We start from the raw sequence: 25,588 nt of genomic DNA, 5'->3' as shown, positions 1-25,588 counted from the left end.
TCTGCTTTGGCGGCCCAGGGTTCGCCGGTTCGGATGCTGGGTGCAAACATGGTGCCACTTGGCACGCCATGCTGTGGTAGGCATCCCACATATAAAGCAGAGGAAGATGGACACGGATGTTAGCTCAGGGCCAGTCTTCCTCAGCAAAAAGAGGAGGATTGGCAGTAGTTAGCTCAGGGCTAATCTTCCTCCAAAAAAAAAAAAAGAAAACTTTATAGATCTGAAGGAAAGAAACCTTACATACTAAGGAAATTTAAAGATGTCTCATAGAGAAAATTAGGGACCAACTGAGCTTTTAAAGAGAAAGTAGCATCCAAAGAAATAGTCTAATAAATTCCTTATTCCATAAAAACAAAGATTCAGAGGAAGAAGAATTCATAAATATGACAACTATTTTCTGTAATAATAGCATTTGGTTTTTATCTCACTTCCTCTAGAAATTTTAACCTTTTAGAGGTTTAAAAATTTGATTTTACTTAAACCTGTCCCCTTAGTTTGAAAAGAATGATTAACAGGGAGAGAGAGTATAGCCAGTATTGCTCAGACTTCATTTTCCTTTAACAACCTTCTGCTAAATAGTGGCATTTATTCCAGTTTCCTCACATTGTCTTAATTTCATTGATGGATAATCAAACTCAGTTTCATTGATGGATGAACACAAAGGTTAGTTATTTGCCGAAATCCTGATGTGTGAAAAATAAATGAAATTCCAAAGTCAGTGTCTATAAATAAAGTTTAATTGTAACACAGACATTCCCAATCATAATATATTGTCTATGGCTGCTTTACTGCTACACTAACAAAGTTGAATAGTTGCGACATAGACCACCAGACCCTGAAAGCCTAAGTTGTTTACCATCTGGACCTCTACTGAAAAGTTTGCTAACCTCTGCCTTACATTACATCCTTAAACTAAGAATTGGGGCCACAAGATAACTGCTTAACCACACAGACTTCTCATCAATTACTGTTGGCTTGTGATAAATACAGTAGGTAAACTTTTACAAGAAAGATTTTAGAAAAACCTTAAATGAAAGTAGTCCCTTTAAAAAGACAACTATAGAAACAATATTAAAAAATTTGTGGAAAAATGAATTTTGAAATAACTTATATTATTTCAATGCATATTTAAATAAACTGGCTACTTCCAATTGACCATTAGTGTTTTGAATTGCTGATATCACCTTCAAGTTTTCTTTACTGTTATTTGCTAAATTAGTCTATACTATGATAGCATTTTATTTTCAGCTTAGACTAAACTTGTTAAATTTTGAATTTTCTTTATTTTGTTAACTATAGATACCGTGTTGAAGGAATATTTCCAGAATCAGCATCTAAACTATCTGATTTCCTCTACAAAACTGAAAACAGAGTTACATGGGATAAATCATTGAAAGCGTATAATATGGTACACAAGATTGACTCGGTAATTTGTTATTTAACATTGGACTTTTACTGTATTAATATATTTTTAGCTTTATGTCAGTGATTGGAGTTTATTAAACCTATGTTGTGTAGACACTTTGTATTTTACAGATTCTAATTGAGTTGAAATCTTTATAAAAGGCTTAAAACTGTCCTCTTTCTTAGTCAAGAGTTTAATTTCAATTAGCTTTATTCTGTTTTAAATGCATACCACATTCTGAATCTGGTCAGCTCTCTTGCAGATGTGTGCCTTGGGTTATGAGGGGCCTGAACTCATGGATTCATCTCTTCCATTAAGTGGAAAAAAAGATTAAGCATACCTTGTTGATGGGAATTCAGTAGATTTATCTTAGTCATAATTTATTAGATAACAGGAACAATGCAGACACCTACCATAGGGATGTAAGAACAAACACCATGTAAGAGTAAGGATAAATTGTGAAATGACATTATATAGATGGTTGTCGTTTTAGAAACACTTTCAGATATACTATTGCCAGTTAAATAGAGATGAAGAGAGAGAACAAAAGCAAAGAGAAAAGAAAAATATAGGTAACTGGAGTAGAAAGGTAAAGTCATAGAGGTGAGAGAAAGGAAGACGGAATGCAAGAAGCAAGTAGGGCTTAGAAGAGGAGAGAAGGAAAGATCAGGATGAGGTGAGGGTAGAATAAAAGATCAGGAGGAGAGAAAAATGATGAAATGAGAGAGGAAGAACGATACGTGGTAAAAAGATGTAGAAACAAGGAAGAAGACAGAAGTGGGGTAAGGGACTCTGAACTTTGGTGCAGCACACTGTGAGTGTCTTACTTAGCAAGACTGATAGACTTTATGGTGTGTAAATTATACTGCAGCAAGCTGGTTTTAAAAATTGAGTCCTATGTTTTTGGTTAATAACTTTATGAAGTGGTAAATGTGAATGTTGGAGTAAAGCAAAGTTTTATGATTTTCACAAACAATTGCATTTGTAAAATTCCAGATCACTGAGTCTTTGGTTCTTTGAGTCTCCAAGCCACATTCCATTCATCAAAACAAACAAATGCCCCACATATCTGCCATCACCTTATCATTTATTTAGAACTCTGTAGGTTAACTTCACCTCCTTTTATTAAACTGATTTTAAAGTATGGGAGTGGGGAGGTTGTAGAAAGGCTCAGGAAGGTAAATCACTTTCATCTTGTAGAGAGGCCCTGAAGTTCCTAGCCCCAAAAATCACATATATGTCCGTGACCCTCTTGGGATTTGAAGATTTGGTTTGGGAAACATGGTCCATCACAAATGAAAATCCAAACAATGGACTGTTTCACTCATGATCATGTGATATTGATTATACATTTCTGTTAGCACTTCAGATATTTCTGCTCTTGCTCCAGGTCAGCTGTAGTAATGGAAAGAACATTAGACTTGGCATCAAAAAACTTGAAAACAGATTCACAGAAATTATGTGACTTGCCCAAGGTCACCACAGCCCATACAGGGTCGAACCAGGACATATGCCTCATCTCCTGCTTCCAAATTCCGTGCCCTTTCCGGTACACCACAGTATCTCTGAGTGGCATTACACTATGTGAAAATTATTTTACCTTCCTCTGAATATTTATAGTATTCGTCTCCAGGGGTGTGTTTTAATTGACTCATCCACCCCACTGGTGAGGGAGGGGTTCTGCTCTGGGGGTGGTCAAGCACAGGACACCCTACACTAGACAAATGAGAGCAACAGCAGTTTATTAATCATTAACGACAGCCCAGGGGATGATGACTGTTAGGACTTTGTTAGCGTTTGTCGAGTGGAGCACAGGGTGCCAGACGGTGAGCCATGGTTCACAAATGACCATAAGAGAGATTGAAATAGAGAAGTTCATTATTCGCAGGTCCCGGAGGAGGTACACGGCATGCCTCAAGGGGCCATTCGGGGAGGTCAAGGCAGGGTGCAGGCAGAGAGAGAGGCAGGACCTGGTGCAGGTGCCTTTATTAGAGTGTGTAGGTGGAGTGCTTTGGGGTTTCTGGGTTAAGCCCATATTGATCATTTCAGACCAGAAAGAGCAGGATTTTGGTAAGCTCCCCGGGGGTGCTTATCTAAAGGGCTCACAGAGGAAGGCCCTGGGACTCAGGGGAGACTGTTGATCACCAGGGCTGTTGGGGAAGTCATATCAGCAATGTATATTTGCCTTGGCCTCTGTGGGCTGCCATCTAGGGTACGTGCTTGCATGAGGGGACTAGTGTCCGTTTAAGGCTCCCATAGGCTGTTTGGCCAAACAAGATGGATGCTGAGGCAAGAATAGCACGGAGTGGCTTAGCTCAATAAACTCTCAAGGACACACCTCACTATGCAGTGTGACAGGGGAGTTGCACTCAGGAACAGCAAGGCAGGCTTTGTAGCATCAAGGGTTGAGGCGGCCCCTGATTCCTGCGGGAGAAAGTGATGGGTTGTTGGAATAATTCTGCAGGCTAGCAGGGAACTGAAACCTACTACTGAGGGATAAGTGGGAAATGTGTCTGAGGCTGTTGATAAGGAGCAAGCAGTGTTTGGCTAAGAGTCCTTATCTGTGGAAACAGAGTAGGGAGAGAAACTTGTAGTTAGGCCATTCAGGAGCCTCCAGACTTCAGCAGATGTCACTGCAGCACACAATATTGGTCTTTAATTTTAGGCCTTACACTACAGGGTGCTAAATCAGTATATTTTTCAGAATATATTACCTAGCCAATGTGGAGTAGGAGAAATAGTACTGTGCTGGGGATTGGGAAACCTGGGTTCTAGTTCTGTACTCATCTCAAGTTGTGCAAGTGATTTAATCTGTTAGGCTTCAATTTCTCCATCTACAAATTCAACGAGCAGATGATATCAAGATTCCTTTCTGAATTTTCTTTCAGAAAGAAAATTATGTTACCCCCTTATCAGATATGTGATTTGCAAATATTTTCTCCCATTCTGTAGGTTGCCTTTTTATTTTGTTGATCATTTCCTCTGCTATGCAGAAGCTTTTTAGTTTGATGTAGCCCACTTGTTTATTTTTGCTTTTGTTGCCTTACATTTATAATTAGAGATCTAATGTTCCTCCAACACTGAAAATGCAAGCTTATTTGGTGATAAGTTTTTAATACTTCAAAGCCCTGTTTTTTCCAAATACAGGCCAACCTTAGGCAATGAAATTCTTTGGGGCACAGTACAAAGAATAGATATTAAATAATTGTTGCAATCTTTATGGTTTGATTTGTTTCAGGACACATTCATATGTCATACCATTACACAGAGTTTTGCTATGGGCTCAATTTCCCCCCGAGACTTTGTTGACTTAGTGTCCTTCAAGCACTGCGAAGGGAATATGGATATTATCACTTGTAAGTTGAAACATTTTGCCTACATTTTGGAGTTACTATGAGTCATTAATTTTTTTTTATTTAACTCACAGTTTGGAAGAAACTCTGTGTTCAATTAATTATTTTTTTATTTACTTAGTGAGCCAGTAAATACATGTATAATGTAGACAAGCCTGCTGTTTTACCCAACTCTGGAGGTACCGTTTACATCATAGTCAATGATGATGGCATCTCCTGGCCTTTGTGCTGCATGTACACTGCAGCACTGAGTATAAGTAGATACTTGTACGCTAAACCTGGACAGCACACATTTTCAAAAGACACAAAAGTAATCTTTGGATATATAGTTTTATATTTGAATTGCGTAATTGTTAACTGATAAAACTCCTGAAGAAATTTTCACCAGTTGGGTCTTTACATAAATGTGTTTATATTTCTTTTAGAAACTAGAGGTTTTGATATATCCTTATCCCCCCAAAAAATGTGCCACTCTGTAGAATGCCAACGTATAACCATTTCCTAACTTGCATTATTCACTTAAAACATACCAGTTCATATCGCAAATTTCTTTAACTCATGGTAAAGGGACTTTGGTAGGACAGTGGCCTAGAGCCCTGTTTTTTTCCATAATTCAATTTAATCTCACCATTACTCTCTAAGTAGCTTTCCCTACTGTAAACTACTGAGGGCTAGGGACTATGAGGTTTCAGTTACTCTGATATGTCTGTAGTATTCTAAGTTTCAGAGTCCAGACTGAGTCAGCTCTGCTAATAGCACTCACTAACACACAGTTAGCTCTGTTGTAGCACCTCACTAGGACTGACGGTCATCACTTTCATATAGTTGTCTCATATTGTTGTCATTTAGTTGTCTCACTTTTCAAATGAGTGCACGTAAAAACTTATTCACTGCTGCAACACAAAATGCTGTCTGTCTGATCTGTTATTTTCTGTATTTTGAAAGCAGACCACTTCTATCTCATTTTTAGTGGTCAGAGGGAAGGTGAAAAAGAAGAATGGAAGTTAAAATCAACAAATAGTAGTAATCAGTCATTGGGTGATCACTACTGAATTTGCTTTAGGCAATTTTCTTTGAATGAATTTTTGATGAATACTGATAGTTTTCTTCTTAATGTTTCTTTTGTTATTATTTAACTTACTATGCACCTTGCTTTGAGCTGAATATTTTGCATGCATTATTTCACTAATGAGGAAACTAAAGTCCACAGAAATTAAGTTATATAGCTAATAAGCAGCTGAACCAGAACTAAAACTAAGTCTTTCTGATTTTCCAAAATCTGTGCTAACTGCCACACTATATGACCCATACTTGTTTATGGAATATAACAATTCTTTTTCAATTATTTTATTGAGATCATAATGGTTTATAACATTGTATAATTTCAGGTATACATTATTATTTATTAAAGACAAGCATACTTTCCATATTTTAAACAGAGAAAAATTATGTTAATATCGCTTCTGGCAGTACCATTACACCCACATAATAGGCTCTGTTAAGATGATGAAACAGGTCATGAAAATGGAAAATTCATTCAACCACATTTGTCTCCTAAGCTAGTCCTAAGCTGGTGTTTAATATTGTATTTTTCACAGAATTGATTGCTAATGTTAAAATCATATAGGAAAATGCATCTTCTCTGACAAGACAGAATTCAATTGCACTGAATAAATAAATATATTTTTAAAAATATTTTTAGAAGGAATATATATAATTTTCTTAAACTTAATCATAATCAAATCACCTCTCATACATTCACATACAATCCAGTTATGCTACATATTTCCTAAAACAAACTCTACTCATTTTTAATTATACTTTGAAGTTAGCTACAGGGAATTGGCAGAAAAAGGTATTTAAACTATCTTTATTGATAGGCCAAATAATCACATCAAATATTTTATTTAAAAAATGATTAACAAAAAAATCTATAAACCCACTATCCTAATAGAATAGTATTTTTCTTTGTGATTTCTTCTTTTGCTTCAAATCTTCAAAAGTAATTAAATGATACTTTTTAAAGTTTTTCTTGTATGTAAAATGTAACAGCATGCCTAGAAATACTAGCACAAAAAAGTTTGAGAGGACAACGGTGGTCATACTGGTATTTTCTCAGTTTTGGCCTGTGTACACATTCATTGTGCAGACATACATACACATGTATAAAACAGTGTCAATGCTGATAATAACTAAGTTAAATTAAATACTATGTCACACTTTTTTAAAATATGCTACTCGAAATAGAACTTTTCATCTTTGTGGAATAGATTTCATTGTAATTTGTTTTTAAATCACTCAGCTGGGAGTGTGGATTTTCCAGCATATCCTCCATCTTCAAATTACATCCGTGGTTATAACCATGCTTGTGGCTACGTATGTTCACCTCTGCAAGAGTAAGTGTTACTTGCGTTTATTTATTTTATTTTAACCTTCTAGTTCAATTTGTGATTTATAAACTAAAGGATTCTTAACACATCAGTAGAAATATGTGCCAGCATAATTCTATTCGGAAAAAAATTGCCCCTAAATGCAATTTTTTTTCCTAAGGATTGGCACCTGAGCTAACATCTGTTGTCAATCGCCTTTTTTTTTTCTTCTTCTTCTCTCCAAAGCCCCCCAGTACATAGTTGTATATTCTAGTTGTGAGTGCCCCTGGTTGTGTAAATGCAATTTTTAAAATAATGTTTATAAGTATTTTCACCTTAAGTATAATCAGAATGGATAATTTCCTGTAAAGTATGATTTGAGGTTTCTGGAGCTAGTGACACAAACAGACATTTCCCCCCCAGTTAAACTTAACCTGATGTTTTATATTTCTCCATTAGAGTCACTTCTGTGAATTGTTAAGGAATTTTTGTGAATTAAAAATAAATTCCCCTAGAATTATAATACATTTACATTATCAACAATGAATGCTTTATCTTGAATGAATTCTTCCCAATGGACTACCTGCTGAGAACAGATACCCGCAGAATGAGACATTCCGTAGGTAAATTGGGATAAGGGAAGACCTGGGGAAGTCGGAGATGAGTCACTGCCTACCGGTGGCCGCCCCAGGGATAAAATGGTAACACATGCTCTGTAAATGCATGTACATTAATTCAATGTATATCATTTCACAAGTTCCTTAAGTTTTCATTTTCGCTAAATGATTTTATATTACGTAAAAGATATTGGCATATAAAAACATGTACAATTTTATATTGGTCAGACATAAACCTCTCAATGTGAGAAAAAATATTTCTATGAAGGAAGTCAAAATAAAATTACATTTGAGACCTGTATTCCTTAATGTTTTCTCTAATGAACTGGAGAACTAAAAGAAATTCACAATTATTTACATTAATAGATAGGATTATTGGTGCAGATGATGCTGCTGCTGCTGCTGCTGCTGCTGATGATGATGGTGATGTGTGGTCTTTCTACCTATTTGTCAGTTTTGAATCTATGGCCAAGCTTTATTCTCCACAGCAGGAGGGAACGAAACAAGGGAAGGATCCTTGCTCCACATCAGCTAGGTCAGTCAACTGCTGGCAGGGACGCTAGTTGGGAAGCTACACACCCTACAGTGTGCTTCACAGGCCAAGTCCCCTTCTTGCACCTTGTCAGCTTTCTCTTTCCGCTGATCTAGATATCCCATCGAGCGGGGGAGCTCTGCCTATCACCCTGCTGGGAAAGATACAGTCTCCTCACAGTCTGGAGACTGGTACTGCCTAAAAGTGAGTCTCTTGCACCTTCTCTTTCTGTGCAGCCCTACATTTTGGACAGCCAACATTTGTAAACGAGTCATGTAGTAAACTTATAAAACGTAATATCGGTAGTAAAAGTGCTCTCCAGTAAATATAGGAAAGGCTTTCTTAAGTGTGTAAAGCCCTAGTAAACTCAGCCAGAGACTTAAGACCATATGAACTGCTGTGAGTATTCTCAATCCAGCCATCGGAGGCACTGGAAGAGCAGTCTAAGCTCTGCGTAGAGAGGGTATAAGAAAATGGACACTCACACAGTTTGTTGGAGCAGTGGTCTTCATAGCCCCTAAAAGAATTCTGTAAAACTATATTCTGCCTTGCCTATTTTTAAGTTGATATTAAACTTTTTCATAGGATTAAATTAAGAGGGTACAATTTCCAGCATACTTTAAATATTGACAGTTTTAAAAAATTGTTATATCACCATTGTAAATGTATCCAATAGAAGCCAAATACCATAATAACTTGAAACCGACCATTACATTATCAGTGTCAAAATACATACAACCTTTAGCAGTCAGAAATTTTAGTAATTCCTTTTCTCCTTGAACCAATATTTTTACTCTTTTTCCCTCACATAATTTTATCCTATAAAATATATTTTATGCCTCGAATTATTTTATTAATCACTCTGTCATATTTCTCGGCAAAAATAAGTATTTAATTTTTAAAATTCGTTTTATTTCTTATGATCATAAGTATCTAAATGTCAAAAAATATGTGTGTGCTGGATTAAATTATTATATATTGATCAAAATAAAAAGTATATTATCAAATATGTTATATAATTATTAAATATAAAAGCAAACTGTTATTGGAAACACATCTTTTATTATTAGCAAACTTTAGATAGCACTTACTATGTGCCAGGCACTGTCATAAACAATTTACATGTATTGACTCATTTGGTCCTCACAATAGCCCCATGAAGTAGGTAGTATTGCTGTCCTTTTTTTGCAGAAAAGAAAATGGAAGCCCAAAGAGATTAAGTAACTTTCTCAAGGTTACACATGCATAATAGCACAACTCAGCTCTTAACCAATGCAGACTGGTTCCAGAACCCATGCTTCTAACAATTACACTCATTTAACGGTGGAATGATATTACTAATAAAATGAGACAACAATTAATATCAAGACTACTCCTACTTTGCATCTTTATAAACATAAGCACTGAGAAACTTTGTTTACATAAATAAGTGGGTTAAAATGGAAAGAGTATAATTCTAACACTGTCCTTCAATCCCTTGACATTCTTCTGAGTTAATGCCACAAATCACAGTTATTTATAATCAAAAACTATTTTTAATGACCTGTCAGCTGACAACTCAATTAGATCCTTAAATTTTATTGAAAGCAAAGAATTGACAATATGACTTGGTCAGGACTTATTACCCAATCATTAGTCATTCACTTTCTCAACTCACTTTTAGGAGATCAGATTTTCCCTTTGGCTTCTCAAGGATTTTTATATGCCAGGGTAAAGCACCATAGTACTATTCGGTACTATCCGGAGGGGATGACAGGTATACCTTTGTTCTGTAAAGCAACAGAAGTGTGATATGAACAGGCCAGTGGGAAAGGAAAAACCCACAGCTCCATCAGAGACATAGTCTCAGATCAGTTGAAGGAAAACGTACATATGGAAGTTAGAGATTTGAAAATTTATTCCCTTAAATGTTATTGATCCTCTCATACCCCTTGGAAAGTCTTCACATACTCCAGTTTGAAGAACCCTGGTTTAGAATATAATACCACAGCCTTCTTGGAGAGTCATTTGGAAATAACATTTCCAAACGTTAAATACACAAAACCTTTGACCTAGAAATTCTGTGTAAGTGTTTATATAAGTGCAAATGGATACATTACGAAGATGTTTTATTGCAGCTTTATTTACAGTAGCAAAAAGTGAGAGACAACCCAAATGATAGTCAATAAAGGACTGGTTAAATAGAGTATGAAATACTGTATGCAGTCATGTAAAACAATTAAGCTGAGCTGTATGTTTTGACACAGAAGGAGGTGCGTGATATCCTACTGGAATAAAACTAGTTGCATAAAAATATGTCTAATTTTTGTTAAAAAAATGTATATGTGTGTATATGTGGGGTACATACATATGTACATATCTATGCTATCTTTGATAGACAATAGTCTGAAAAGATACAGTCAAAACTATAAACAGTGATTATTTCTGGGAAACAGAAGAAGGGGAATAATTATGAAAATTCTGTAGTTTAAATTTTCAGAAGCATACATTATTTTTTTTTTTTTTTTTTTTTTAAAGATTTTATTTTTTCCTTTTTCTCCCCAAAGCCCCCCGGTACATAGTTGTGTATTCTTCGTTGTCGGTTCTTCTAGTTGTGGCATGTGGGACGCTGCCTCAGCGTGGTCTGATGAGCAGTGCCATGTCCGCGCCCAGGACTCGAACCAACGAAACACTGGGCCGCCTGCAGCAGAGCGCGCGAACTTAACCACTCGGCCACGGGGCCAGCCCCGTGAAGCATACATTATTTTTGTAATTTAAAAAATCCATAAAATAACAGAAAGAAAAAGCTGACTAAAACTGAAGACTTTAAAATATGGTCTGTGGTTAAGTTCGCATGCTCCGCTTCAGCGGCCTGGGATTCTCGGGTTCAGATCCCAGGCACAGATCTACACACTGCTCATCAAGCCATGCTGTGGCAGCATCCCACATACAAAATAGAGGAAGATTGGCACAGATATTAACTCAGGGACAATCTTCCCCAAGCAAATAAAGAGGATTGGCAACAGATGTTAGCTCAGAGCCAATCATCCTCACCAAATAAATAAATAAATAATAAACTATAGTCTGACTACTTGCTTAATGTTTTTATGTAAATGTTTATTTATGAGTGTGAAAATCACTCTACCTTCATTTTCTTTCCTTCCTTCTGTAACTATTTATCCTATCATAGGCACTATGAAGGGAATCAATGGTGAATAAGACAAGAATCCTACTCTCTATAAGCTTGTAAATTCAATAAATAAATCTAAAATGTCTTTATATTTTTTAACTTTTCCTCTGTTTACAGGAACCCAGCACATTCCCGACTAGTGATGTTTGTCCAAACAGAAATGAGAGGAAAATTGTCCCCATCAATAATTGAAGCAACCATGCCTTCCAACTTAGTAAACTTCATCCTCAATGCAAAAGAGGGAATAAAGACACACAAAGCTCCATCAGGACGTGGATGTCATCGTAATGGGCATTCATCATTCCTAAGGAAGAAATGAGGCCATTACAATGAGGCCATATAATGTCACGTGTGGCAATATGCAGTTTACTTCTAAGTCAATATGCATAAACACTGTTGAACTATTCTAGACAGTATTCTTGGACAAATTACTGAAGGTACTTTGTGAAAATAAGAACTTGTAAAAGAGAACAGCGTGAAATATAGTTTTTAATCTCATATAAGAATGATGTTGAATAACAAATATTCTTAATGCACTTTTATCTTTCGCTTTTTTCCCTGGAAAATGCTCTACAAAAGAATCATTAAGAAAGCATATACAGTCAGAGGTCAGCATTAATTAAAGCTTAAAATATACTTTAAATTGTTTTTCCTTCACTTACTGCTTACATTGATAGCTGTAGGAAACCTGAACACAAAAATAGAAAAGAATTCCACTAGAACGTATGGCCAATGATATCTGGAACTTAAAATTGAATGAGTCATGAATCAATTTGTGGTTCTGGCCAAGATGTAGTAGCCCATTCCTCCCAAGTCCTTCCTCTGACAACCAAACGGCCCTGCCTATAACACAACAAACAACACAGGAAGACTCACGCATAGGTGGAAAGAAGAAGGCAAACTGCCTAGAGACCTTGGGACTTTAGGAATGACATAGCAGCGAATTCTCTGGGCTTCCTTATTTCCTCCCATATATTCCTGACAGGGGGCTGCAGAAGCCTCCAGCCTGGAGACACCAACAGGCGGGAAGAACAACAACAAAAAGCTTCAAGAAAAAGCCTGTGCCTCCTAGCCATAGGAGTGGCTATGAACAAAAAGGTGGCCTAAAAAAACAAAAATCTTTTTGACAATATCCACCCTACATCAGCCTAAAAACTGCATCCACCTCACCCTATGGTTTCAATGGGACAAGGCAGAGAGATGATCTTCCGCCTCACTCACCTCATCCCACAGAAGCAGGTGGTTGTGCTCTGACACCCCCACCCTGTGGTGTTGGCAAGGCTGAGCAGGGAGCTAATCTTCCACCTTCTACCTGGCAAAAGCAGACAGCACTCTGATTACCCTCCCAGGTGGTACAGGCTGACAAGCAGGGAGCTGATTTTCCATCTTCCACCCAACAGAAGCTAGTAGTGGTGCTCTGATATCCCTGCTGGAATAGTGTCAGTGGGGTCCAGTGGCAAAGTGAGCTTCCATTTCCATCTGGCAGCAACAAGACTTAACCAACTAGTGCAAAGAAGGGCTAGTCACCATTCAGCTTCACTGTGCTCCCCTGATCACCAGTGTCGCCAAGGCCCAGCAGGATGCTGAGCCTCCATCCCCACTCAGCATCAATGGTTTCCCCTTTGTAGTGTGTTGAATTTGGCTTCTAGAAGATATGTCTTTATCAAATCCCTGGAACCATGAATGTGACCTTGTTTGGAAAAAGGATCTTTGCAGACATAATTAAATTAAGGACCTCAGGATGAGATTATCCTGGATTATTTGAGTGGGCCCTAGATCTAATCACGAGTGTCCTTACAAGAGATGGACAGAGAGACATGTGGAGACGAGGAGGCCATGTGAAGATAGAGGCAGAGATTGGAGTTTTGTAGGACAAGGCAAAGAACACCTGGAGCCCCCAGAACCTGGAAGAGGCAAAGAAGGATTCTCCTCCACAGCCTTCAGAGGGAGTGTGGCTCTGCTGACACTTTGATTTCAGACTTCCAGCCTCCAGAACTATAAAATAATAAATTTCTGTTTTCCTAAGCCACCAAATTTGTGGTAATTTGTTGCAGTAGCCATAAGAAACAAATACACCCTTTTCGGTGTTAGCAGGGCTCGGTGGCAATCTGGGCCTCCACTCCCATCTGGGATCAACAAAGTGAAACAAGGTGGTGGGACATGGGCTAGTTAACACTCTGCTTCCCTACCCCCTTCCCTGGGGTCATGGGGTCCATTGGGGAGCTGAGATTACCTTTGCACTTGGAGGCAACAAGACTATGCAAATCAGTGCCCACTTTTGCCAGGCAGGGGAGCTGAACTGCAAGGAGTGTTGGTCAGTGCTCTCCTTTTGCCAGGGTGGTGACAGCAGGGCCCCGTGGGAAGCTGACAACTCACCCAGCCCTTGCACTACACCTCAACTAGGGGACTACTTGCTAATATAGAAGATAAAGTAGGATCCAGAGTCGTCCGGAATGGAAAGAAGAATATCAGAATGGGTAAAAATAGAGGTGAAATTGTAATATATACTATTCTTGTGAGTATAGTTGATGGTTGACAAAGGTATAAAAGCAATTCAATGGAGGAAGGACAGGCTTTCACTTAATGGTGTTGGAGCAACTGACATTCAAAGAACTTGACCTCACCTTGTACTTTATACAAAAATTAACTCACCACGGAACATGGACTTTAATGTAAAACATAAAACTATAAAACTTTTAGGAGAAAAATCTTCAGAACCTATGGCTAAGCAAAGAGTTCTTATACTGGACACACCAAAAGTATGATCCATATAAGGAAAAAAATGATAAATTGATCATCAAAATAAAAAAATGGATGCTTTGGGAAAGATCCTGTGAAGAAGATGAAAAGACAAGGTAGAGACTGGGAGGAAATATTTGTAAGACATTTCTGACAAAGGACTTGTATCTAGAACATGTAAAGAGCTTTCAAAACTCAACAGTATTAAAAATCCAATTAGAAAGTGGGCAAAAGACAAGGACATTCCACTGAAGAGGATAAGTAACTAAGTTCATGAAAAGATGTGCAATGTCACTGGCCATTGGGTAAATGCAAATAATGTGTAACCACATTGAGATATCAGTACATACTTATCAGAATGGCTAAAATGTAAAAAAAATTAGTGATTACATCAAGTGTTGGTGAGGATGCGGAGAAAACTCATACATCAAAGGTGGACATGTAAAATGGTACAGTCACTCTAAAAAAGGGTATGGCAGTGTCTTACAAAATGAAACTTGTGGTTACTATGTGAGCCAGCATTGCATTCTTTATCCCAGAGAAATGAAAATGTTCACACAAAAACTTGTACACAACTATTCACAGCAGCTTTATTATAAATAGCCAAGAACTGGCAACGACCCACATACCCTTAAATGGGGGGATAGTTAGACTGTGGTAATCCATACATGGACTACTACTAAGCAACACAAAGGAGCAAACTATGGATTCACACAACTTGCATGGTCTCAAGGAAATATTGCTGAGTAAAAAGCAAGCAATCTCAAAAGGTTAAAGAGTGTTTTATTCCATTTATCTTGAACTGACAAAATGATAGACATGGAAAACAGAATTAGTAGTTTGCTGGGATTAAGGAAGTGGGAGTAAGAAGGGAGGTACTTGCAGCTTTAAAAAGGCAGCGGGAGGGATCCTTGTGATAAACTTGTTCTGTGTCTTGACAGTGGTGGTGTTCATATGAATCTACACGTGATGAAACTGCATAGAATTAAACACACACACATAAATGAGTGCATGCAAAACTGGTGATACCTGAATAAAATCAGTGGATTGTATCAATGTAGATTTCCTGGTTGTAATATTGTACTGTAGTTAGGCAAGATATTGCCATTGGGGAAACTGGGTGAAGGGAATATGCATCTCTCTGTGTTATTTTTTACAACTGTATGTAAATTTACAATTCTCTCAAAATTAAAAAAATTTAATAGAAAAAATTTTAAATAGAAAAAATTTTTAGGGTGATTAGGCACATGTGTGGTGATGGATTATAATTAGTCTTTGGGTGGTGAACATGATATAATCAACACAGAATTTGAAATATATTACAATGTAAATCTGAAAGTTATATAATGTAATACTCCAATGTTACTGCAATAAAGATAAAAAATTAAAAAAAAAAAACTTTTTTAAAGATTTTTCCTTTTTCTCCCCAAAGCCCGCCAGTACATAGTTGTGCATTTTTAGTTGTGGGTCCTTCTAGTTGTGGCATGTGGGATGCTGCCTCAGCATGGCCTAATGAGCGGTGCCATGTCTGAGCCCAGGATGCGAACCAGTGAAACCCTGGGCCGCCACAGTGGAGCATGTGGACTTAACCACTCAGCCACAGGGCTGGCCCCCAAGAAAAAATTTTTAAAACCTATCCTAGCAAAAAAGAAATTGAATGAGTCATAAAATTATAAAGCGATCTCATAATCAGTAGCATTTGTTTTAAAAATTCTGAGTTGATGTGTTTACATTATAAATACTTGTGTAACATTCCTCTTTATATGCAGTTTCTCTAGTCAAGATTTTCTAATCTGGCTCTGTGGATTGAAATGATTGTTAAGGAGACATTTAGCCCCAGGAAAAAAAAAAGTCTGCTTTTATTTATAAATATAATATACCAAATCACAAATCTAAAGAGGCACACACCTTTTTGGAATTGTGACTTGAACAGCTTCTGATGTTTCACAGAAAATAATGTCAAAATTCAAGTGTAGGAAGATACAGAAGTACCATCTTCACGAAGAATGATTAGATCTTTCAAAGCAGTCACTTTTAACAACTCTAATAATCACTTTCTAGCTTCAGAAGTTAGTCTTCTAGCCTCCTTTGTGTGAGAGAAGAGGCACAGAAACCCGGCACCAGGCGGAGGACACAGTGGGTGAGATGCTGGGAAGGAGCAGAAAACACTGTGATTGTGACGAGCAGCTTAACTAAAGGGAGTCGATGCCTTCTGTCCTCAACCCCCTGGATATTGATCTCTCTTCCTAAAACTCCCTGGATTCTGAGTATTTTTCCTTCTCTAATAAAATTTTCAAAAGACATAATTAAACATACAATTATCCTATGGTTTAGAAGGTGCCTGATTTTGTGAGTATGCCACTTTTACTGTTTTCCAATTTATACTGTATTCTTAGAAGAAATGCGAGCCTTTTAGCCACACACCAACTCCATAAACACACAAATTACACATTTTAATATATATTCCAAGAAAGACAAATGATTTTGAAATAAGGAAGCAAAAATCTTACTATTTTCCCCATTCTACAAACAGGAAAATAGTAAATTTAATTAAGCTGTATCCTATTTAAGGTAAAATGTAAATAATAATATCAAAGAAGTAATACCAAGCACTGTATCTTTGATTCCTTCTCCTTGCCCTGTCATTCTTTCTATATATTTTGGTATTTTACCATTTCAATTACTTCTAAATAGCTAGGAATTGTGGAAGGTACCATCTATAATAACAAAAATTCCATATAAGAGAAATGTTTGAAGGTAACACTGTCATCCAAATATGAAAAATAAAACTAATTTAACAATTCTGACCTTAGACTTTTCTATAAATCTTTCAATCTTTCTAATCATATAACTCTTCTAATCATTCAGATATTCAGACACTACTGAACTTACCCAAACAAAATGTTTATACTTAATTGAATGAAATGCTTATTCCCTATGCCCCTTCATATCTTAGATCTTATCTAACCATGATGTTGGACATATTTATCATATTAATGAACCAGAACAGTGGTTTCCATAAAGGGGAGTGCAACATGACTGTATCAGTTAAGAAAACTTTTGGCTGCAAAAAACCAAAACAGACAGAGGACATAAATGTTAGGAGGTTTATTGATCTCACACAAGACGTCTGGGAGTCTGCAGTGCAGGGCTAATAATAACAATTGGGGACCAAGGCTCTTTACATCATTCAGTTCTGCCATATTTAGCTTGTGGCTTTTGTCTTTCTGGTGGCACTGTCCCAGTATTCCAAGCAAGAAGAAGGGTAAAAGGTGAAAGACATTTTAGCTGAGTTCATCCCTGTTATATTGCTTTCTTGGAAATTCCTAGAACCCATTAAAGATGTTCCCATCTCATTAGCCAAAAGTGGAACACATGGCTGTGCTTGGCTGCAAAAGCATCTAAAGATATTCCCGCATCTATACTAGAGAAAGCAAATGAGAAGTTCCACTGGCGTGCAGAAATAAAATATTACAACTTCTATTTCTATTTATTTTTTCAATACATTTTATTGATTCAAAAATCAATTAAGCTTTACTAATATATAATCCGTACCTTGACTCCAGTGCCACACCCAGACGTTTATGAAAAGGTCCTGAGACATGTATATAATAAAAGACATTCCAAGGAGTAAGAATAAGTTCCACAATGTGGAAGGTTAGAAAATGGTCGTTGACTTTCAGTATATTTTGACAAATTGGGTTTTATAGTACAGTTAAATGGATATAGTTTTAATGAAAAATAAATCCTCAGAAAATGGTGAAATGGGTCAAGATTTCTACAAAGAAACTAAGGATTGAAAATACTAATAATGAAAGCAAAAACAAGAATACAGTAAAGCTAACATTTTACTCCTAATGTGAGATTTTTGCAACATCACAAAGTAAACCACAATGACAATATAGTTAGATCTCACAAGAAGCTAGGAAAAAAAGAGAAATTATCAAGACTATTTGAAACACGAAATTACATCCTCTATCAATGAAAATGAACTTCCCTCTAAATGTCGTTCACATCTTGAGATGTTACCCAATGACAGTAGTATAAATTTATAACTTTAATGTATGTAAAAATAGAAGTGCACTGAATTGAATACACATTTTGGCCAAGTAGGTGAGTATTACAATCAGTATTTGGCCAAATCAAGGCCAGCTCCTATTATCATTATCATAGAATGAGCGGGGATATAAGGATAAATCTGAAGTTTTATCCAAAAATATTTATTACAATTTTGTTCAAAAAATTTTAGAAGTCAACAGTTTTTTAAATGTTTTTATAGGAATTTCTTATCATTTTTTTTTTAAAGATTGGCCCTGAGCTAACATCTGCTGCCAATCTTCTTTTGTTGGTTTTCTTCTTCTCCCCAAATCCCCCCAGTACATAGTTGTATATTCTAGTTGTAGGTCCTTCTAGTTCTGCTATGTGGGGCACCTCTTCAGCATGGCTCCATGAGAGGTGCTAGGTCCACGCCTAGGATCCAAACTGGCAAAAGCCTGGGCTGCCGATTAACCACTCAGCCACAGGGCTGGCCCTAGAAGTCAACACTTTAAAGTTTGACAGAGTAGAGGGAAAAATAATTTCCCCACATTGTCACTACTAAACTATACCTGCAGACGCTATATTGTCTATCTTTGATGCTATAAAGCACGCTGGTTCAAGCGGCACACGTAACACCACTAACTCCTGTGGACATAAAGTCTGGGAGAAGCTTTCTCAGTTACATGAGTTTCAGAATGAACTTTGACTTAGGATTCATAGCTGTAGCAAATCTCAAAAATCCTTTGTCTTCAACTGTCAAAAATGGCAGTCTACAATAATCATTTTGATAAATTGTTTTAAATTTAGTCCTCCATTTAAAAGTTGTTTTGGAATTTAATTGGTCAGAACAAAATGAGTTGTTTTTCACTACCACTTTTTTCACTAACACTTTCTTCATATACTTTATCTTTTTTTCATAAGATGATTTACCATGTATATGAATGTAAATTATTATATGACTATCAATTGCCACAATAATGATGTGTAATAGACAATCACAAAACCTCAGGGACATACAACAATTAATTTTATCTTTTAAGTGTGTGGATCAGTAATTTAAGCTGGGATCAGCTGGGCTCACGCACATGCCTGGCCATTGGCTGTGGGTCATCTCAGAAAGGATGGCCAGGGCTGGAACAATTGGAGTGGCTTAGCTCTGCTTCACGAGTCTCATCCTCCAGTAGCCTGGCCTGCGCATGTTCTCATGATGGAGGCAAAGGAGCAAGGGAGGAAGTGGACATATTGTAAGTGCTTTTTCAAGTCTAACATCCCACTGACAAAGCAAGTGACATGGCTAAACTAGTAATCGATTGATAAGCAAAGAAAAAGAATCTGCCTTTTTAGTGAAACTGTTAAGTCACATGGTAAAGGAGTATGTATACATACCAGAGGCGAAGAATTAATGCAAATTATGGCCAGATCACCGTCTCACCATAGTCACATTCCTTCCACATGCAAAATACACTTACTCATTCCCAACACCCCCAAAGATCTCATACAATCACGGTATTAGCCTTCAAGTCTAGGGTTTTGTGATATGTGTCAGGTCCAGAGACAGCTCCTTTTGAACTAGAGATCTATGAAGTAAAAAGACAAGTTACTTGCCCCTCTGCCTCAACACACATGTCCAATACACAATAATAAAAAGGAACAGGATAACCACAATAAATAGGCCCATTGAAAAGGGGGAAGAACGGGAGGCATATAATCACGGGTTCATAACAATTCTGATATCCCACTGGGCCCACCATTCCTGCAGTGGGGAAACATTCCCTGATTAGAGCCCGATCTTGCTCTCTGGGAGTTCCTCCCTGACTCATTGCTCTCCACAGCTTTTGGTTACACTATCGGAGATGCCCTCCCTTTTTTCATCACCCTCCTTTCTTCTTTCTGAAGAAATGATCCTTGTTAGTAGTTGAGTAACTTTCTCAGGCTGCTTCTTACCCAAAGAAAATCAAAGGCCCAGGGGCACTGTTATGGCTTGACTCATCTTTTAGCGCAGGCAGTTGGTATTTTTGCTGGTACCACTCTCTCTAAAACCTTTGAGCTTACTGCGTCTGCTTACAGTCCACTACACACCCAAAAGCCACACCTACAATTGGTATCAACATATGCTTCTCTAGAATTTCTTAAAGCTACTTTTGGATCAGGCTTCTGTGGGACCACACTCTTCAGCTTTTGTCCACTTGAGATCTACTCAGCACCACCTTAACTCTCAGAAGTCTTATCTAAATATCTGATAGTCACAGTCTTGATTTGATGTTTGACATGCGCTCATGTCTTACTTTGAGGCTTTGCTAACTGGGGCAGCTGGAGATAAGACAACAGTTTTATTTTCCAATTTAATAGCTCTGGCTCTCTATATCACTTTTAACTTCTGCTTGAAACCTAACTAGCTCCTTTTTTTTTTTTTTTTTGAAGTTCAACTTTTTCTTGCAGTACTTTAGCCTATGCAGCTAGAAGCCACCAGGTGGCGCTTTCTACATTCTACCTGGAGACATCCCTACCCAAAGCCAACAGGTTCCTTAGGTATATTTTCTGTCTTCCAAGGTACCACAGTCAGATGTTTTATCAAATGTTTCATAACAACTTCTTAATAAAGCAGTTTTCTCACCATTATCCCGGCCTCTGCTAACAGTTTTCTCAACTCCCTACTGCCCACCCCACCTCTAGGTATGAACTTTTGTTTGTTGTTAGTGCTGTTGAATTTATTTTGACTCCTAGTGACCCTGTGTACAGCAGAACAGAACCCTGACCAGTCTTTTTGCGCCATCTCCTCATCTTCTGGCACCTATCAGAAAATGCTCCACTGCTGTTCATGGCGTTTTCATGGTCAATTTTTTTTTGGAAGTGGGTGGCCAGATCTTTCTTCCCAATCTGTCTTAGTCTGGAAGCTCTGCTGAAACCTGTCCACCATGAGTGACCTTACTGGTATTTGAAATACCAGTAGCATAGCTTTCAGCATCACAACAACACACAGCCAACACAATGTGACAACTGACAGATGGTGGCGTGGTTCCCTGACTGGGAAACAAACCTGGGCCACAGCGGTGAGAGTGCTGAATCTTAGCCACTAGACTACAAGGGCTAGCTACCAGCTTTTGTAGCAGTTATCTATGGCCAAAATAATGTCACAAAACACATAGCCACACACTTTTCCGTTGACTCAAAAAGAATATATGTTCAGGGGCTGACCCTGGGGCTAACTGGTTAAGTTCACGCACTTCGCTTTGGCAGCCCAGAGTCTCACCAGTTTGGATCCTGGGCACAGCCCTAGCACAACTCATCAAGCCATGCTGAGGTGGCATCCCACATAGCAGAACTAGAAGGACCTACAACTAGAATATACAAGTATGTGCAGGGGTAGCTTTGGAAAGAAGAAGAAACAACAACAAAAAAAAGACTGTCAACAGGTATTAGCTCAGGGCCAATCTTTTAAAAAAAAAAAAGAATATATGTTCAACATAAAGTTACTGAGCACTTGCACTCTCCCAATATTCGTATTATCATCATAAAGTTATTGAGCATTTGCACTCTCCCAATATTCATATTAATCGTCAGTCTCTTTCCCTACTCAATAATTTGAAAATTGTTAATAATTTTCTCCACAAAATTAATAGCTTTCAGAATCATCAATTGCTGCATTTTTACTTTGCAGTAATAATTACAAATTTATACTTTGGCTTACAGAATTACAAGAGGAAGCTCATGAGATTTTATTTGGTTATATCTGGAACACTTACCTATACTTGAAAGTGAATACTCAGATGCTAATAATAACTCTAAATGTGATACTTTATTTCTATGGCTGGGATCATTAACATTAGTTAGATATGATGGTAACCTACATAATCACGCGATAATTTCATGTGCAGTTTCAGTGATGCCACAAATGATGCTGAAGCAGTTGATTACTCAGCCACCTAAAAGCCAAATAACTGAATTTGACTGAATACCAAGGCTAAAGGTAAACTTTGGTGTATCCCTAATTAAATACACAGATATTGGGAGTATATCCTTCCCAATTCTCACTGTTAGCATGTCATATCAAAAAAGTTGATGACACTGTCCTAGAATACTATAGTCTGGCTACGTCAAAAGATGAAATATTCTATCAACATCCGAAATTTTTCTATCTCAATATATGTGTATCCACATAAGTTGGGTTGAGATAAATCAACTGCAGGCTGAACTTTATTACAGTATAAGTTCTTAATATGAGACAAAAAGAAATTGCCACCAGGACACAAATATATTGTAGTAACTACTTCTAAAAAATTCAATAGTAATTTCTTTACATATATATGTCTGCATGCACACACATTCACACACACACATATTTGACAGATTCTGTGTATTGGCTTGCTCACCTCCATTCTACCTAGCTCCTAATTGGAGAGGAAGGAAGCTAAAAAGGAAAAACATGTATCCCAGGGGTTGACTGCACCTATTCTTCTGGTTGCACCCATTGGATGAAGTCTTGTCAGAGTTACGAGTGAGGCACAGCCCCTTTTTCCTACTTTTGTTGTTGTTTTTTCTGCTGGCCAGCAAGGACAAGGACAAGCAAGGCTTTTCTTCTGTGTTTCAGTGTGTACACCTGCCAGATTCTTGTGTGCCATGGAGTGGGTTCATCAATGACAGAGGCAGGAGCAGCTTCCTGAATTCTGGTTCCTGATCACTAGGTCATAATTGTAGGTAACTGTTCTCCAGCCTTCTAGATGTCAAAAAGCAGTGGCAGTAGTGACAGCTTATTGATTCCAGCTCCTTAAATTCATAGTGCCACCAATGACTTCAAAAGAGACAGCTTACCTGGTGGATTGGTTCTGTCTAGTTCTCAGATTTGTTTCTGAAGGCCAAACCTAGAATCCACTCCTTCAGCTCCCCAATGACTTTGTAAGTATTTAATTCACTATATTAAATCTCTTCTTGCTTAAAATATTTACAGAAGTTCAAACATTTGAAACTTTCAAACATTTTAAAGAAGTTTATAGTTTTCTCAAAGGATTTAGCATATTTTAAAAATATTTTTCAATATCTTAAACTTTAATATATTTAATATATAATAAATACAATCTAGGGAAGAAAGACAGGATACCCAAATATCACCAAATTATGAGAGCCTCACCTTTATTTATCAAAAACAGACCTCTCTTTGTGGACTAAAAGTGAGACATCATTGTTAACACGAATCAACTCTATATCAGAACAAGGTTACATATAGAGCTCATATCTCCTTCTTCCAGAAAAAGATAGTACAGAAAATACTGTGAGGTAACAGGATTAGAGTGAATTCCACATAACTCAATAATTTACTTACAAGTGGTAGTAGTATGCAAAGAGAGAAATGTAGTAATAAGAAAACAGAATAATTAAATCTAAGTTTCTAGACAGAAGACAAACCTTGGACCCATACAGGGCAGGTAACTGGGATGAGACCGCCCAGGAGCCTCACAGGACTGTCCTCTCAGTAAAATGGTGAACTAGAAAAAATAAGCCAACCACAAAATAAAAAGACAAACGAACGGGGTGGGGAGAGGGGGTGGAAGTAGCCCCTGAGAATCCATGCCCAGTCTGCCCATATCCGGGGTTTAATTTTCCGGAAGAGGAATGAAAATGGTCTAAGCTTGTGCTTCCCCAAAGTGGTGCTGGCAGAAGCAAGTGCAAGTATTTTCTGGAGGCACATATCCATGTCCAGACCATACAGGCGTCCCACAAATAAAGCTCAGCAAATGCGAGCCAACACCCAAAATCATAGAACACATGATGAAAAAGACCAGCATGAATAAGTTGTCAGCAAAATAACAAATAAAGAATTAGAGTCCTCCACCAAAGAATTCAAACATTTGTATTACCGAATATAGAATTAAAATGATTGTTTAAAATAAAAACAGGACTAAGAAACTGAGTTTAATACACAGAGTATAAGAAAAAGCTCAGTTGGGGCCAGTCCCGTGGCATAGTGGTTAAGGTCAGCATGTTCCACTTCTGCAGCCTGCGTTTGTGGGTTCGGATCTTGGGGTGGGTTTGGATCTTGGGTGCAGCTGTGCTGTGGCAGTGATCCATATACAAAATAGAGGAGGGCTTGCACAGATATTAGCTCAGGGTGAATCTTCCTCAAGCCAAAAAAAAAAAAAGAGGCAGATTGGCACAGATGTTAGCTTGCGGCAAATCTTCCTCCAAAAACAGAAAGAAAGAAAGAAAAAGCAGACTGAGATAAAAGATAACCTAAAAAGTCAGATGCTGAGGCACAAAGATCCTTAAAGATTAATTTAAGGGCACAGACTAAGTAGCGGAGCTATAATATACCCCCTGCATTCTCACTTCAGAAAGTGTACTTTTAACTACTATTTTATGTTCTATTTTTAAGCTAGCCAAAACTGTTTACTTGTCAAAATTTCTTTTAATCTTTCTAGCTAATGATTTCTGCCTGAAATAATTACAAGGACTATCAGAAATTTTTTTTAATGTATTATCTAAAAAGTAATATACTCCTTTTACAAGTTTAAGTACCCTACCAGAACACTACAAATAGAAAATTCTACAGCCCTTGATCCAGCTATTCCACTGCTGGCTATTTATCCAAAGAACTTGAAAACACAAAGGCATAAAGATACTTGCACCCCTATGTTCATTGCGGCATTATACACAATAGCCAAGACTTGGAAGCAACCTAGGTGCCCATCAAGGGACGAATGGATAAAGAAGATGTGGTATTTATACACGATGGACTACTACTCAGCCATAAGAAATGATGAAATCCGGCCATCTGTGACAACATGGATGGATCTTGAGGGTATTATGCTGAGTGAAATAAGTCAGAGGGAGAAAGTCAAATACCATATGATCTCACTCATAAGGAGAAGATAAAAACGACAAAAAAAAAATCACATAGCATTGGAGATTGGACTGGTGGTTACCATTGGGGAACGAGAGAGGGGGGAGGGCAAAAGGGGTGATCAGGGTCACATGTGAGGGGATGCACTATAATTAGTGCTTGGGTGGTGAACATGATGTAATGTATACAGAATTTGAAATATGATGTACATCCGAAAAAAATAAAAATTATAAATAAATTTTTTACACATTAAAAAAAATTTTTTTTAATGTATTATCTAAAAAAGTAATATACTCCTTTTACAAGTTTAAGTACCCTACCAGAACACTACAAATAGAAAATTCTACAGTCCTTGATCCAGAGCACTAAATATTTGCATGGCAAATAACTTTTGATGTTCTTGCTCCAAGATATTGTTTTTGATAACCCCAAACTCCCTGTTAAAAATCCTTGGTAATTAGGGAATTTTCAAATTTCAAGAAATCTAAAACTGAGTTAAAACTTCTTACCTAGAAGAAAGTATTTTTAAGC

At 37.3% G+C, this 25,588-nt stretch overlaps 1 protein-coding gene across 5 annotated transcripts in view; it reads left to right on the top strand.

Annotated features, from left to right (window-relative positions):
• The window catches only part of STARD6 (StAR related lipid transfer domain containing 6), a 28,443-nt gene extending 13,207 nt beyond the window's left edge, over nt 1–15,236 (top strand). For all 5 annotated transcript variants that reach the window (XM_070627620.1, XM_070627622.1, XM_070627621.1 and 2 more), the window contains 4 exons: nt 1,300–1,426; nt 4,644–4,761; nt 7,061–7,154; nt 11,563–15,236. In XM_070627620.1, the coding sequence (XP_070483721.1) occupies nt 1,300–1,426; nt 4,644–4,761; nt 7,061–7,154; nt 11,563–11,764 (541 nt within the window). In that variant the 3' untranslated portion in view covers nt 11,765–15,236. The remainder of the gene's footprint in view (nt 1–1,299; nt 1,427–4,643; nt 4,762–7,060; nt 7,155–11,562) is intronic.
• The last annotated feature ends 10,352 nt before the right edge of the window (nt 15,237–25,588 follow it).

The sequence above is a fragment of the Equus przewalskii genome, chromosome 7, assembly GCF_037783145.1.
Source record: "Equus przewalskii isolate Varuska chromosome 7, EquPr2, whole genome shotgun sequence".
NCBI classification, from domain to species: Eukaryota; Metazoa; Chordata; class Mammalia; order Perissodactyla; family Equidae; genus Equus; species Equus przewalskii.
Note: the sequence above shows the minus strand (reverse complement) of the source record. Positions and strands in the feature narration are given on the sequence as shown.